At 34.2% G+C, this 17,749-nt stretch overlaps 1 protein-coding gene across 2 annotated transcripts in view; it reads left to right on the forward strand.

Moving 5' to 3' along the window:
• TAF2 (TATA-box binding protein associated factor 2) overlaps positions 1-17,749 on the forward strand; it is a 94,018-nt gene that overhangs the window by 15,978 nt on the left and 60,291 nt on the right. For both annotated transcript variants that reach the window (XM_049853493.1, XM_049853494.1), the window contains exons 4-13: positions 1,205-1,323; positions 2,741-2,882; positions 4,105-4,336; positions 6,671-6,855; positions 8,165-8,278; positions 9,434-9,533; positions 11,665-11,750; positions 15,136-15,271; positions 16,484-16,638; positions 17,407-17,521. In XM_049853493.1, the coding sequence (XP_049709450.1) occupies positions 1,205-1,323; positions 2,741-2,882; positions 4,105-4,336; positions 6,671-6,855; positions 8,165-8,278; positions 9,434-9,533; positions 11,665-11,750; positions 15,136-15,271; positions 16,484-16,638; positions 17,407-17,521 (1,384 nt within the window). The remainder of the gene's footprint in view (positions 1-1,204; positions 1,324-2,740; positions 2,883-4,104; positions 4,337-6,670; positions 6,856-8,164; positions 8,279-9,433; positions 9,534-11,664; positions 11,751-15,135; positions 15,272-16,483; positions 16,639-17,406; positions 17,522-17,749) is intronic.

The raw sequence follows: 17,749 nt of genomic DNA on the forward strand, positions 1-17,749 counted from the left end.
ATATTAAAACTTTCTTTTAACAAAGTAAAAAGTTTATTATGCTAATAAAATATCACAAACTTTGTGGCTACATCTAGTGGGATGGTAAAGGTACACAACAAGGATTCGTTCCATGGTGTTGGTATCTTTCATGTTGTTTTCTCAGTCTTGCCGTTCCTTGTCTTTACCTTTCTTCTATTTCTTCTGTATTTATTTAACCAATTTCAGTGAGGAAATGTAATATGCATATATATAAACGTGCATTTTTTCAAAGTAATATTTTGTTGTGTTTTAGGTAGAAGTTTACACAGCAAATTAGGTTCCCATTTACCAGTTTTTATACAAATTGTTCCATGACATTGGTTGTGTTTTTCACAACGTGTCAGCATTCTCAATATTGCCCTTCTGATTGTTCTGTTTCCATTAATCTAGCTTCCCTGCCCCCCTCACCTTCTCATGTTTGCTTTAGGGTAAATGTTGACCGTTTGTTCTCAGATAGTTGATTCTTTAAGGGAACACAATACTCATGGGTGATACTGTTTATTTTATAAGCCAGTCTATTATTTGGATGTACGTTGCTTTTATGGAATAAAATAAGAAAGTCAGATGAGAGAAATGTTTTCATAGTTCCATAAGAATTCTATGTGTTTTTTTCCTCCAATGGGAAATAAGGCCAAATAGCTATTGAACAAATATTTATTGAGCACCTTCTGGAATATAGGGAGTATAGCAGTTAACTAGCCAAAAGTTCCCTCCCTTCATTAAGTTTACATTGTCATGTACTGGGAAGTGAAGGTAAACAGTATTACGTTTCAAGGAATTTCTTCCCATCCTGACTTGTTTTAGACATCTTAATTTCAGTTAGATTGTAAAGTTTTTTGAGCCTTTAAATTTTTGCCAGATTAATAAGAAATAATTTTATTTTTCAGTTCTGCATATATTCTTTACATTTGAATCAGAAAAGTGTAGTGATTTGGGCTATTCAAAATTAAGGAAGAATGTAAGAATCATATACATTCACATAGCACGGACCACCAGAATATATATGCCCTTGTGTGTATAGTATGATGAATAGAGCAACAGTTACTTGGCTAAAAAGTATTGTGAGTTATATAAGAAGATATAATGCTTATAAACGAGTAATGTTAAGTAATATATAAGAAAATGCTTGGTGAAGTATATGTCTTATTGTTATTAAAACTTTGCTTTTTCTTTTTTTGCCCAGGAGAAATCTCAATTATTTTTCCAATGCTTACGCAGCAGCAGTTAGTGCTGTGGATCCCGATGCGGGAAATGGAGAACTTTGCATTAAGGTTCCCTCAGAGCTATGGAAACATGTCGACGGTAAAGTACTAAGACTAAATTGGCTTTACAGTAAAAGCATGTTAGATTCAGGGACTAGAAAATTTTACATGAAAATTAGTGTCAGAATTGTAAATCAGTCCACTGAAACATGCAACATTAAAAAAGTCAAAAGCTCTTTTTTCTTCTTTTTAATATTTTATTGTGTTTTTAGTGAATGTTTACATAGTAAATTAAGTTCTCACTTGACAGTTTCTATACAAATTGTTCAGTGACGTTAGTTATACTTTTTTTATAATTCTTTTTTCTTCCTAAGGATCATTATCAAATGGAAAATATCATGAAAGGCTGAACAGAAAGCAGCTGATTTCACTATTATTTTTTAAGAGTGAAAAGTATAAAAATCAGATAGAACAGCTTGTCAAGATTTGAGAACCCACACAATGTCAAATCTGTTTAGAATTTTAGCACTTAGATCCTGAAAATTTTTCTGGTTCAGTTCTTTCCCTTTACATAAAAGGCCAAAGAGTAAGTGACTTGTGGAGGTTCTCTTAGCTAATTAATTAGTGGTAGAGTCAAGGCTAGAAGATAAGATTTCTGATGCCCATTCTGTATATTTTTATGAATGCCCTATCTTCTTTTTTCCAAATCTTTATTTTTTCTTGTATAAAACCATGATAATGATTTTACATAGCCTTCTGCCTACCTTTATTTAGTTTTATGAAAATTAACCAAGATAAGGAAGTAAAAGGCTTTTTGTTTTATGTGTTTGTGTGTGTTTTTTGGGAGGAAGGTGCACATTTTAGAGGACAGATATGGAAGGTTGTCATTGCATATTCAGAAATTGGAGATAATTTAGATTTTTTAAAATGTTTTAGGGGATATTAAAAAAAATTTTTTTAATGTTATGAAAGCAGCACATGGTTACTATGCAGAATCAAGCATAACGACAACAACAACAAATTACATAATATAAATTGTTGGGTAGTCCTACCCACCAGTCATTCCTCCCCTTACCTTTGTATGACAAAGGTTAACAATCTGTAGGAGAATGTAATGGGAGATCAAACTTGAAAGTAAGTTTGGGGTTGGATCTGGAAAGCTTTAAGTGTCCTATGAGGGAGTTTTGAACTTTTTTCTTTAGGCATGTAACATTATCATGAATTCTCAGAGGAGGTTATGGCATGACCAGAGCTATATTTTGGGAAAACACGGCTAGCAGTGACGAGAATTGATTGTAAGTAGGGATATCAGTGGAGGCAGGCTATTGAGTTAAAACAGGTGAAGAGGATGGTGAAAGGCCTAAATTATGGTAAAGGATGTTTTTTCATGTAAAACTGAGTTCTTGATTCCCATTTTATGTCCAGTGTCAGTCTTTGTGCTTATTAAATATATAGAGACCACTGTTATTTACTTATGTATTTATGTATCAATGTATGTGTGTATGTATTTGCTACAGAGTTAAAGGTCCTGAAGATACACATCAATTTCTCTTTGGATCAGCCAAAAGGAGGTCTTCATTTTGTGGTACCCAGTATAGAGGGAAGCATGGCTGAGAGAGGCGCTCATGTTTTCTCCTGTGGGTATCAAAATTCCACAAGGTAGATTTTTAATTCTTACATATTTCAAATTTCCATTGCATTTTTTCTAGGTATGTGTACACATATTTAGTGTAAAATGAGAAGTACCAGCTTAATCACTCAAACCTCTTCCACCTCTTGTAAACCTTGTTCCATCAGTCATTCCTCCATTCTCCTGTGTCTTCCCTTTTCCTCTCTCTCCTGATTCTTTCCCCTTAACCAATATTTGCCTTCAAGTCTACTGTTTAAGATAATCGTCTCACTTGATTCTTTTCCTTTTTAAAAAAAAATTTTATATTGAAGTAGGAGCCCTGGTGGTGCAGTGGTTAAGAGCTTGGCTGCTAACCAAAAGGTTGGCAGTTTGAATCCATCAGCTGCTCCTTGGAAACCTTATGGGGCATTTCTGCTCTGTCCTGTAGGGTCTCTATGAGTCAGAATCGACTCGGTGGTAACAGATTTGGGGTTTTTTTTTTGGTTTGGTATATTGAAGTAAAACACACAGAAAGTTGCCCATAGCTCTGTAGTTCATAGATTTTTGATCTTCTTTTCTTCTTCAGCTAGTCTTCTTAAAAGAGGAATTTACACTTTCTTTTTTTACTACTCTCCTTGGTCATCCACCATTTATCACATTATTGAAATATTTTATATGTGTGCTCTCCTCAAACTATTAACTCCTCTGAGGCAGGGATGATGTCTTATACTTTTTTGTGTTTCAGTACTAAGTACAAACCCTGGCACATAATAAGAACTGACCTTAATTGAAAGAAAATCGAATAGAAATTTCATATTTGGCTTTACCAGCACTCAGTTTGAATTTATATAAATGTATTAAATATTTCCAGAAAAGCGGTTTCCTAACTTATGGGATAGATTCTGAATATTAATTGTGTTTTATAAAGCTTTATTATAAGCTTTTTTGGTTTCTGGAAATGAATGCTATGTATAAATTGACTAATGTGAAGATATAAGTTGAAATTTTTTTAATTAAAAATAGGAAATAAGAGTTACATTTTTAGAGTTTAGCTGGAAGTATCGCATGATATATTTCCTTAATATTGCTAAATAACATTTGGAAACAGATTTTTAAAAATCAGATACTTTCAAGTTACACAACAGAAAGCCTCAGTAGTCAAACAGCTAAAGTTTCTTTTTGTGTATTTCCTAGACATGTTAAAATCATTTACGGTGGAGAAGACAATATAGGGTGCGCTTTCAATGTATTTACTGTCAATCTTTTTTCTAGGTTTTGGTTCCCGTGTGTTGATTCATACTCTGAATTATGTACATGGAAATTAGAATTTACCGTAGATGCTGCAATGGTGGCTGTTTCCAATGGCGATTTGGTGGAGACAGTGTATACTCATGATATGAGGAAGAAGACCTTCCATTACATGCTTACCATTCCAACAGCAGCATCAAACATCTCCTTGGCCATTGGACCTTTTGAAATACTTGTAGATCCATATATGCATGAGGTAGGTTGTATCTTCTTCCCCTTTACCCTCATCCCACCTTCCACTCTCAATAAAAGGAGGCTATTGATGACGTCTTAGTCTTTCTTAAATGTTCATTTAACTATCAAGAACATCACTAGGAAGAAAATGTTTTTTAACTGATGTATTTAATGATGTGAATTCTTAAATGAATTCCTTTTAAATGTCACACTAAAATTTCCAGTCTTTTTTGACAGAGGGCTTATTTTAGCATTCCAAAGGATGATCAAGTCTATCTTGATTACGAATTTTGTCATTATTATTGTCATCTTGTTTGGCATATGTTTATGAATGTTCTGTTTCCACCTCTGGAATTTGAAATACTGCCACTTCAAAATTACAGAGCAAGATTTCATCTTACTTCAACATATACAGAGGAAAAAAGAAAAGCCTTAGGTAGGGTTAGAATTCTGATCCGCATACTCATGAAAGTTTCTTTCAGGTTTAACTTAGGCATCTTATAGTTTCCTCCCATCCTATATCTTGTCACAATTCCTATACCAATTGATAGGCCAAATAGTACTTTTTGGCCTTCCCAGGTATGAGACTTCTTTGTGGTTAGAAAGCGATTCATTGGTTGTTGACTGTATTAGCCTCTATACCTATATAAAATAACACTTGAATGGCTGTCTTTTTATTTACTATGAGTCTTTTGGACCAGGCAGTGCTTTGTTCTGTTGTACCTAGGGCTGCTATGACTTGGAACCAACCCAGCAGCACCTAACAACAACATTGGTCTTTTATGTTTTCAGTGTAAAGTTTTTATATTGAAAGCTTGTACTGTGACTATGTATATCTCAGCAGCATTTCTTACAGTTATGTGAGCAAAAAATTGAGGAGAACCAGGTGTAGAAAGACTATCTGTGAACTCATCTGTCTCCCTTTCCGGAAACTCACGAGATTGATAAAATCACTCATGGAGAAGATTCAAAATGTTTTGTGAATGGTTTGCTTCTGCTGCTCTAATATGGACTCTTTTAAAAGTGTATCCACTGATAAGATTGGCAGTGAACTTTATCTTTAGCAAATGATCAGTTTGAAAATCGCTATTTTTTGATTAGTATGTAATTTGTATTTCGGAAAAGTTTTTTTCCTATTCTGAGCTGTTGGAAGGGAGTAAAGTAAATAATAGTCAAGCAGTGTTTTCTTGAATACTAAGACCATGACTTTGTCTCTCTGTGTCTCAAATAGACAATAGTTGTTACCAGCGTTATCAGTACATTTGCTATTGTGTAGATTTGTCTGAAAGTGAATCTTTTTTTGATGAGCAGTATTTTATTTTTTGTTCATGTATAAAGAGGTATGTTAATCATGATGCTATTTGGGCCCTGACCATTAATAATTCATAGAAGCTCATTCCCCACTATTACGGTGGTCTCTTATCTGCTCATTTTATAATGTTCCAGAATAACTTTAATCATATGTTAAAAACTTTCCTTGCTTCTACAGTCCTGCAGTAATCAGAACTCTTTAGAAGGACTTGTAAGTTCTTACAGAATTTTATCTTAATTTTCGTTTCTAGCCTTTTCCGCACTTAGAATAATTTACACATATTTCTCTGATCATACCTTATTTCTTCCTATCTTTGACTCTGCTTGGATACCCTTTTTCCCCTTCTTAACCTTCCAACTTGTCCAACTGAAAAGGATTCTTTCACATTCAGCCTCTTGAATGAAACCTTACTGAGTCATTCTAGTCAAGAGTGATCTCTGTCATTGTCAGTGCCATTGGTTTAACGTAGAGCCGTAATATGACGCAGTATGTGATGTTTGTGTGTCCATGTCCGAGGTGAGATGTAACCTGGTAATAAAATCAGAGTTACTATTGCTGTTGCAGGCATTTCTTGTTAATCAGTCTCCCTACAGCTTCTGGTATGTAGTTAAGATATTAGAGGAAAACTATAATAATTGTTCTTTATATTCAGTGAAGATAGTTTAGTTAACATTTACTTAATTATTAAGCTAGTACTATGACATGTGCACTATTCACTAGGTAAGATACTTATGAATAGAAGCTATATTAAATGTTTTTATGTATATATTTGCAGAAAAAATTTTAATTTTGAACCAAAGTTAAATTTTCAGTGAATTTAGACATTTTATAGGCTTGTAATCTGTCATGAATTTTTAAGTACAATGAATGTTTTGTTAACATGGTCAGTAAAAATAGTCATTTTTACAATATTTTTTTTTAGCATCATAAAATTTGTAAAAAAAAAAAAATTTACATGAACATTTGTTTATAATTGAGATATTTAGGAATATTAAAATTAACTCTTCCATTTAAATGGTTTTTCTCCGTGCTTTGTATTTTCAGGTTACTCATTTTTGTTTACCCCAGCTTCTTCCATTGCTTAAACATACCACGTCATATCTTCATGAAGTCTTTGAGTTTTATGAGGAAATTCTTACATGTCGATACCCGTACTCTTGTTTTAAAACTGTATTCATCGATGAGGCTTACGTTGAAGTGGCTGCCTATGCTTCCATGAGCATTTTTAGGTTGGTCTGTCTGCAAATTTGAAACACCTGCATTAGGATGATGATATAAAGAAAAGTTATTTATTTTGTGAACAATTTTTAGATGAGCTTTGAACTTTTTCTTTCGTTTAGATGTGGTTGGCTTTGTAGAAAAATCTTTCTAGCTCTTTTTAAAATTAAAATGTATAACTGTGTAAAAAAAATTTTTTTTTGAATAACCCAAAAAACTCATATTATTTTCATCCAGAATTAACTGATATTAATATTTTGCATATTTTAATTTTTCCTGTTTATGCATTTTTTAAAAAAATCATAGAAGTTATTATATGAATAGCTAGTGCTTTTTTTTTCTCTTTTTTTCTAGCATTATTTAAAAATTTACTGAGATCATCAGAAATTTGTTTGAGTCAAAAAACGAATTTCCTTCTTCCCTCCTGCCCTGCCATCTTCTCTCTCTCCCTCTTCTTCCTTTGGATAATTCCAGATTTAGAAGTTTTATGTCTCAGGCCCAGTCATTTTACCTTTGCTGGATATAAATCTTCTCATCTGTAAAATGGGGATAATAATGCTGTCCCTGTCTTTTCTAGTGTATTGTTAGAAAGGTCTGACGGGATAAGGTATTTGAAAGTAAATAATAGGGCACAGCCGAGTTAACAGTTATTATCGGGAAGGATTTTTGAAATAGAAGAGCCTTTGTATGAGGATCAGTTTCATTAATGATGTCCTTCTACCCCGACCAACAACAACAACAAAAAAACCAAACCCACTGCCATCGAGTCGATTCCAACTCATAGCGACCCTATAGGACAGAGTATAACTGCCCGATAGAGTTTCCAAGGAGCGCCTGGCAGATTTGAACTGCCAACCTCTTGGTTAGCAGCTGTAGCACTTAACCACTACACAACCAGGGTTTCCTGACCAACAAAAGCTATTTTTATTTATGTTCCTTACTTTAAGCAAAAGTCATAATGACAATGAATTTCAGCTAAATTTAAAAAAAAATGAGAAAGCTCTTTGGAGGGATATTCGATTTTTCTCTTTTATATCTAACTTGGAGCCTTGGTGGTGCAGTGGTTGAAAGCTATGTCTGCTAACCAAAAGGCCGGCAGTTCGAATCCACTGGCTGCTCCTTGGAAACCCTATGAGGCAGTTCTACTCTGTCCTTTAGAGTTGCTATAAGTCGAAATCGATTTGATGGCGGTGGGTTTGGTTTTGGTTTTTGGTATATCTTACTTATATCCTGCTATTTTAAAAGTGTAATTATGTTATTTTAACTGAATAATTATTTGTTTCTTGGTTATAGTTACCTTTATCGTCTTTTAAATTCCAGCACAAATCTTTTACACAGTGCCATGATTATAGATGAGACACCTTTGACTAGAAGGTGTTTAGCCCAGTCCTTGGCCCAGCAGTTTTTTGGATGTTTCATATCTAGAATGTCTTGGTGAGTAACTTCAAAGTTTACAACTACTGAGGAAAAAAATCTGAAAAATTTATTAGTGTCGTGTAGGCTGACCTTTGCCTAAAAAAATAGTTCATTTAAAAGGCATGATTCTATATTTACTTAAAGAAAAATAATATAAATTTCATTCCAGCTTTTTGGCCATGAAGTCAATATGATAATCCTGTAATTTAAGACTGAGGTAAGAATAATTTTGATAGCAGTAATTTCTTAAAGAACTAAATGAATGTTATAGATATAAGGGCTTGAAATAGAAAACTGTAGTGAGAATGCTAATGCATTCAAGGCAGTTGGTAATGTTCAAGGCAAAATAATAGTAGTGACAGCGATGTGGGTATTTATCTGCCAGTGCTCAGCTTTGTACCAATTTACTTGAAAGAAGCGAGAAGTAAAACCATTTTTTTTTTTTTTTATTAACTTATGATGGATTTGAGGAAAAATTCCCTTAAGATTACAAATTGTAATTGTGAATATTCTGTGCTATATACAGTATGTAAATCTTGGTTTCTTTTTTCTTTTTTTTACTAGAGGTGAGAAAGGAGAGGGTAAGGCCTCTGATGTGTAATTTTCCCAAGATTACACATAGTTTCATTAAAGAATAGTGCCTGGAACATGTTAGGCAAAGTGTTTGAATGAAAATGTGAATGAATAAATGAATGAGTGGTGTTAAATATCTTTCCTCTTGAGAAACCAAAAAATATATCAAGTAAATAAATAATAGGTCTTTTAATGCCATTGACAATTATGCATAAGCTTGGCAATAGTAGAAGTGGACTTCAAGGATTGAGCAGTATAATCCTGGCTGTGGGCAGGTATTTCCTTAGAGGCAGACAACGTGAAGGTAGAGTTGGGCAAAAGGGACCAGCATTGCCAGAGTACAGCGCATACATAGGTAAATTATATTTGAAATAAAATTCCAAGGCAACCTTACAGTTAAAGGTAAAGCCAGATGTGAGGAAGAAAGTAGAACTAGTCAGCTTGGCCAGAGGAAGTGGGAAAATCAAATAATTTGTTAATAACTTCATTTTGCTTTACAAAAGCCAAGAAGTAAATACTGCACTTGTTCCATTATCCTCTTCGGCTTCATCTGAAGACATTTTTGATTAAAAGAAGTTTATATTTTGCCTTTTTGTTTAGGTCTGATGAATGGGTTCTAAAAGGAATTTCAGGCTATATTTATGGACTTTGGATGAAAAAAACTTTTGGTGTTAATGAGTACCGCCATTGGATTAAAGAGGTAAGAGATCCATTATCCACTTATGAGTCAGTAAGACATGTTAGTGTTCTACTAATTTCCAAGTCGTGTGCCCTTTATTTTTAGTAACTGTAAAGTACTTATAAAAATGTCATTTTAAAGTTCATAAGTTTACACAGCAAAATGGGAATCACTTTACTTAAGTAACACTAATGGCCTATTTTAACTGCTTACCGTGGTCAGTGTTGGCTCCCAGTCTCTTTTTTGAAGTGGGAGAGTGTTTAGGCTTTTTACCATCAAATTAGCCTGTAGATATATTCCAGATCCCCACAGTAGTCATTTATAACTGTGTACTTCTGAAATTCAGTTAGACTCAACACAGATTCTGGAGTCAGATTGCTTACTTTTGAATCTCCCTCATACATTTACTAGCTTTGTGACTTCGGTTCATCTTTCCAAGCCTCGTTTGTGTAAGAGGGAGTAATAGTGTCTACCCCAGGAGGAGGGATTGTGAGGTATTATACATGTAATGTGCGCTGCGCTGTGCCTTGTACATAGTTAAGTGCTTATAGGCCGGCTAGTCCTCGAATGCAGTTATGTTCATTGCCATAGCATATCTTTTTCCTACCATTTAAGAATTTGACTCCCCACTCCCCCCAAAATAAACTGTATCTCATTTAGGCCATTCTGTTCATAGGCGTTTTAATCATCTTACGCTTAGCTTTTTTCTTCCCAGGTGGAAAAATCTCACTCTTTAATATTTTTATTAATCATCTTCCCCTTTTCTCATTCATTTTCATCATCCAAGCCTAAACTCAGGAAAGCTATCAAGTTAATTGTAAAAGACTTCAAGCATCTAGAACTATTGAAGGATTCATACACCTATAACTGGAAGAATCCATTCTTCATTTTGTAAACTGGTAGAAAAGAGGAAAAAAAAATAATATGTAGTACTTAACAGTATACCTGGCACTATTAGAAAAGTTTTAGAAATATTAACTCATTTAATCCTCATGAAAACCAAAAAGCCATTGCTGTTGAGTTGATTCTGACTCGTAATGACTCTACAGACAGAGTAGAATTGCCCCATAGGGTTTCCAAGGAATGGCTGGTGGATTTGAACTGCCAGTCTTTTGGTTAGCAGCTGAATGCTTAACCACTGTGCCACCAGGGCTCCTTAATCCTCATAACAACCTTGTTATTATTCACATTTTATAGGTGAGAAAACTGAGGCACAGAGGGGTTACATTATTTGGCCGAAGTTACACAGCTAGTAATAGAGTCTGGATTTAAATCTGGCCTTTAACCATCTTAATATGCTTTCTAACACTTCTTTATGCTGCATTGCCACCACTGTCTGTCAGTTTGTCGTACTCTAATGGCTTGTTTATTGCTATTATGCAGGAAGCTGTGCTACCAGCACTTCAAACACCAGCAGGGTCACCCATGGTGGGCAAGTTTCAGCAGAGTTTTAGATTAAGGCGGAAGAAAGGCCTGGCGGTTGACTTTGAAATTAGCCAATAGAAACGCTATGGGTCAGAACGGAATATTGTCCAACTGGACTCAAATATGCCAGCAATTGTAAACATGGCGCAGGACTGGGCACCATTTCAATCTGTTATATGTAGAGTCACCATGAGTCAGAGACAACATGGTGGCAGCTAACAACAGTGCTGCACCCATGTTATTTAAACTAGTCATGAATTTCCAGCACAATTGCTTTATTGTGTTTTCTTCACTGAACCTTTTTTTTTTTAAACCTTGATCTATTAGAAGAAGAGTTTAGAAGTTTTAAAATGATGAATTCTAAAATAATTTTATCCCCATATCTTTTTACTTGCTTAAATCCCCCACCAGAAGCAAAATATAGAGAAGGAAGAAATGGACTTGGAACATTAGTCAGAGAGGTTGGGAAGGGCCATTAGAAGAAGTTGCCGGGCTACTGGCCAGCCTTGAAGTCACAGTGTAGAGAAGGCTTTTTGGCTCTCTCATTAGCTAGCCGTGCAGTCTGCTTTGTTTATTAAAAGTACCTGATCTACTCTCAAAATACATACATTTGATTAATTTTAAGGAATTTATATTCTGATTCCAGGAAATGAGAATCACAAGTCAGTTCTGAAATTGAATGTGTGAAAAATATTTTCATTGATTCCTACTTTTATATCTTTTTTAGGAACTAGACAAAATAGTGGCATATGAATTGAAGACTGGTGGAGTTTTACTACACCCCATTTTTGGTGGCGGGAAGGAGAAGGATAAGTATGTTTATTTTTCAGAGACAATATTATAAACCTTGTTTAAGGAATCACTGTTATAGCATCACTTGTATGTATTTTGAAACCCACACAAAGTCAAAGAAGTAAGTGGTAATAGTATGTAATAATATTGATGCCGCAAACATTGGCAATATTTTCATTACTCCTTTCAGTAAGTTTACTGTTTCTATTATATGTGATGACTATTGTCAGTAATAGAAATCGTGAATATTTTCCGTTATACCGTTGCAGATGTATTAAAATATCCTTTGCACTCATAGACCAGCTGCTAGATCTTGGTATTCAATGCATTGATAAGCTAATGCTTATGATATGCAACTTAAATGTTAATATATGTCATAAATATTTGCTATTAGACTGTGCCCTTTTCTTAATTTACGGATGATCTCTTTCACCATATCAAAATTTCGTATCATCTTTGTCTTTGAATTTTATTTTTTCTACCCCAAAATTACGAAGACAATTTTTTTCCTTTATTTTCTTCTAGTACTTTTATAATTGTTTTTGCTTGATATGTTAAATATGTATTCCATCTTAAATGTATTTTTTATGCATGCTTTAACACTGGGATGTTGATTGGAATTGTATTGATTTTATTGATGAATTGAAATATTTTCGGTATTTTGTATTTCACTATTTACAGTATTATGTATTCCTGTCTAGGTACTTGGCATGTGTCTCCATTTATTCAAGTTTTCCTTTATGCCTTTTACTAAAATTTCGTTATTTTCTTTCAGTTAAGTTTATTCTTAGTCTTTCTTGCTCTCATACTAATGCAATTGCTGTGAAGGTTTTTTTTTTTTTTAAATATTGTGTTTTTGGTAAAAGTTTACATAGCAAATTAGATTCCCGTTTAACAATTTCTGTACATACTGTTCAGTAACATTGTTCACATTTTTCACAATGCATTAGCATTCTTATTATTTCTGTTTTGGTTCTGTTTCCATTAATCTTGCTTCCCCGTGCGCGCCCCTTCTGCCCCCCGCCCTTACCTTCTTATGTTTGCTTTAGGGTAAATGTTGACCATTTGGCCTCGTACCCACTGCCGTTGAGTCAATTCCAACTCATAATAACCCTACAGGACACAGTAGAACTGCCCCATAGGGTTTCAGGGGCTGAAAATCTTACAGAAGCAGACTGCCACATCTTTTTTCTGTGGAGTGGCTGATGGGTTCAAACTGCTGATCTTTCGATTTGCAGCCAGGCACTTTAACCACTGTGCCACCAGGGCTCTGATAGATCATTATTTAAAGGAGCACAGTACTCGTGGATGATGTTTATATTATAAGCCAGTCTGTTATTTGGCTGAAAAGTGATCTCCAGGAGTGGTTTCAGTTCCAAATTTAAAGGGTATCTCAGGGCGATAGTCTCAGGGATTCCTCTAGTCTCTGTTAGTCCAGTAAGTCTGGCCTATTTTAGGAATTTGAGTTTTGTTCTACGTTTTTCTCCCATTCTGTCTCCCATTCTTTGAGTCTTTGATTTCCTTCTTTCTCATTTTCTCCAAACAAGTACAGACCAGTAAATGTGTCTTAGATGGCTGCTCACAAGCTTTTAAGATCCCAGGTGCTTCTTGCTAAACTAGGATGTAGAACGTTATATGTTAATGTCAGTTGACTGAGTTGTACCACAAGACTATGGTCCTGAGTCTTCAAACCCAGTAAACCAATCCCTCAAGATATTTGGTTATGTATATGAAGCCTCCATAACTCTGACCCCATGTGCTTTATTATATATATGAATATATATGCAGCATGAATATATATATACTTACACGTAGACATATATATGCCTACAGATACTCCTGTACATGTACACCTATATACTCACACGTGCCTTCCTATACACATATACGCATACATATCTACCTATTTAACCACACATGTATTTTTTGGTTGTTATTAGTGTTGTTACATGATTGTATATGTTACAACATTTACCAAAATCATCTCTTATTCTTGTGTACTTCTTAGTGTCATCATTTACCTTGGTCAAATTGTGCAGACTTCACCCATATTCAGTATTGTCTTTCCCATAACCAAAAATAACAACAAGTGTCTGCTATTTAGACAGTGATTCTCCCTTTCTCTCCCTGCCATACTTGTTAATCACCAAAAGACATTGCTTTTTGTATGTATTACTATTCTTGTCTTTTTATAAAAGTGAGACCATACAATATTTTTCCTTTTGAGATTGACTTATTTCACTCATTATTATGTCCTCCAGATTCATTCATGTTATAAAAGATGTTTTGAAAACTCATCATTTTTCTTTATAGCAGCATAGTATTCCGTTGCATGTACGTACCACAGTTTGTTTATCCATTCATCCGTTGATGGACGCTTAGATTGTTTCTGTCTTTTTGCTATTGTGAATAATGTTGCAGTGAAGATAGGTGTGTATGTCTATTCCTGTCACTGCTATTAGACCTCTAGGGTATATACCTAGGAATGAAATTGCTGAATCATAAGGTATTCCTATTTCTAGCTTTTTGAGGAAGCACCATACCGTTTTCCGTAGCGACTGTACCATTTTACGGTCTCACCAGCAGTGTATAAGAGTTCCAGCATTTGTTTTCTGTTTTTTTTGATCAATGCCATTTTTGCAGAGGTGAGATGGTATCTCGTTGTAGTTTTGATTTGCATCTCTCTAATGGGTAATGATTGCAAGCATCTTTTGATGTGTTTATTGGCCACCTGAATGTCCTCTTTGGTGAGGTATTTTTTCGTGTCCTTTGCCCTTTTTTTATTGGATTATTTGCCTTTGTGTTGTTGAAGTTTTCTGTATATATTAGAGATTAGATCCTTATCATACATGTCATCGCTAAAGATTTTTTCCCAGTTGGTAGGATCTCTTCTTACTGTTTTGATAAAGTCTTTTGACAAGCATAAGTATTTAATTTTTATTAGGCCCCAGTTATCTAATTTGTCTTCTGTTGTTTTTGCATTTTGAGTTGTTGATAGTCTGTTTCTGACGAAAACAACTGTATTTTTACACAAATAATGTGTGCCTTCTATATTTGTTTGCCATCCGTCCCCTCCCCTCGTAAGTTATTATCATAAGCTCGCTATGCTAATTTTTTTTTATAGCAGCATTAAAAAAAAATTGGCATTGCTGCACTTACGAAAATACCTCTCGGGGGAGGGCACAATTAGCAAACAAACGTTATTTACATAAAAATATGGTAAGTCCCATAATGTTTGTCCCCATGTTATCTTCCAGAAACTTTATAGGTTTAACTTTATCATTTAGGTCTTTGCATTTTGAGTTGCTATGAGATTTTGACTTATTGTTTTGTTATAGCCATGAAATTTATTGCTTATTTAATGTTCAAATTTGTTATATTAAATAAATCTATATATATTTTTTAGTCCAGCATCACATCTACACTTTTCAATAAAGCATCCACATACGCTATCCTGGGAATATTACACCATGTTCCAGTGTAAAGCTCACCTTGTGATGAGACTGATTGAAAATAGGATCAGTATGGAATTTATGTTACAAGTAAGTGTTAAAATTAAGAACTTAACAATGGTAAAGAAAGGTTTGTTCTGTATGTGTATTATCTTACACAGAACACCTAGGTTTATGGTTTGATTTCTGTCATTAATTAGCTTTTTGGCCACTATGTAACTGTGGGGTTTTGTTTTTGTTGTTTGCATTTCATCAGATGTAAAATATCAGTACTTGTGCCACTTAGCCAAAGATTATTATGAAAATGAAATAAGAATGTGATAAAAGTAAAACCTATTTATGCACATGATTTTGTTTTCTGCATTCCTTAGAATGCTGATATTAAGGATGTTGTGCCATTTAGAAATGTTTTCAGTATATTTATTCAATGGAAAAAAGCAAATTAATTTAAAAGATGTTTAATTTTACTATTTTGCCAAATTCTGCCACATATTTTAAGCAAGTTTTGGTGTAAATAAGATAGTAGAAACCATCTGTATTATAAATGTTTAGTATTTTTTTTCATTGATAACAATCATAGAGGTGGGTGAAAAATAACTTCATAATCTTTTTAAAGAGCATTTTAAGTTTGTCCTAACATTAAGTTTCTTTAATCCTCTTTGACCTTGCATTTAGAATAAAGAATCAAATATTAAATGAGGTGATTCATAAAGGGCCATTCAACTTTTTGTAGTGGTATAAATCCGAATGAGTGTTCGCAACTTCTTAAATAATGTTTAGATTCTCTGTAAAGCTCATAGTACAATAAATTATAGGTATTACATTGTTTATTATAATTGTTAATTATAATATTAATTTTAATTATTAATAAACAGAACTCTTTGTTTTTCCCATATGTCATTAAAATTCAGTAAAGTTCATAGGAGAAATGGTTTTAATTTGTTTAAATTTTTACATGTTTCTATTTCTAAGTAGCTTTTAACTGGAACATTATGTAGAAAAATGAAATTATTGTCTTCAATTGACTATAATGAAACCCTGTTGGCGTAGTGGTTAAGTGCTATGGCTGCTAACCAAGAGGTCGGCAGTTCAAATCTGCCAGGCGCTCCTTGGAAACTCTATGGGGCAGCTCTACCCTGTCCTATAGGGCTGCTATGAGTTGGAATTGACTCGACGGAGGTGGGTTTGGTTTTTTGGTTTTTTATGGACTATAATAATGTTATTGTGCAAAGTATGTCCAGTACAGACTTTAAAGCAATATATATTATTTGACCTTACTAATTGATACTTTTGTCCTTACAGGTTTTCAATAAACTGCTAAGTCTGGCTAGTACTGCTTCATCTCAGAAGTTCCAGTCACATATGTGGAGTCAGATGTTGGTTTCCACATCTGGGTTTTTGAAATCCATCTCCAATGTTTCTGGCAAAGACATCCAGCCTTTAATAAAGCAGTGGGTGTATCCTTCTCAGTATCAGTTTAACAAAGTAAAAAAAAAAAAAAACTGGTGCAGTCGAGTTGATTCCGACTCATAGCTACCCTATAGGACAGAGCAGAACTGCCCCATAGAGTTTCCAAGTAGTTCCTGGTAGGGAAGGGAATAAGGTGCATGTGTAAGGGGAGGGTAGAAGAAGAGGGTTGTGAGGGACTAAAGAGGTCATGATTCTTTACCTTCCTAAATAATGTTAGAAATAACCATGAACCATGAATTATTTCCTCTAAGGTGCCTGCTGATCATTGAGATATACATGTGTATCGGTCTATTTAAAATTTGGCCTAATTTGACGTACTTTTTAGTGTGTGAGTAAAGCAATAGGTTTGATGGTGGTGGAGGTAAATAATCTACCAGACAGGGCTGTAGGATTACTTGTAAGATGCAATGGTCTGATGGCTTTTAGATGCAGTTAGAAGTTGGCACAACTTGAGTGGTATACTGGAACTTTGTAATTTTTGCATTTGAAAGCACTATTATATTAATAACCTAGTAGAGTAGTTTTGCTTTTCTCAAAACACAAATTTCTTAATGTTTCAGAAATGTTACTGGAATCTGGGGAAACATTTCCACAAGAATTTTAAATACTTTGCCACCTGGTTTACAATGAAGTATGCTTCTCAAGCTTTGAATTCTTGGAGATGCATTTGAAAATGATTATTACTATAGTGAATAACTTATTTTGGTTAGTACATACTCATTTCATTATGTAAAGATTCCTTTACAGTTCTTCAGAGACCAGAGTGGAGTGGTAAAATTTTATGGAAGTTTTGCATTTAATAGAAAACGAAATGTCTTGGAATTGGAAATAAAACAAGATTATACATCTCCTGGAACTCAGAAATATGTGGTAAGTTTTTTTTTTCCAAAGTAGTCTTTTGCACTGCTGTCTTCTAATTTCAACATAGGAAGTGCTTAGGGATGGGAAGGTGGTCGGAAGATTTATAATGAGGTTTTGTTTGCAGAAAATGAAATCGAGAAATCACCAAGTGTCAATGAAAGGTAAGAGCGGTTATAGCTGCAGTGGGCTCAAATCCTCCCGGTTACTGTCCTTCGGCGGTAACAGCCTTTCTGTGTC

Source organism: Elephas maximus, chromosome 15 (assembly GCF_024166365.1).
Source record: "Elephas maximus indicus isolate mEleMax1 chromosome 15, mEleMax1 primary haplotype, whole genome shotgun sequence".
NCBI classification, from domain to species: Eukaryota; Metazoa; Chordata; class Mammalia; order Proboscidea; family Elephantidae; genus Elephas; species Elephas maximus.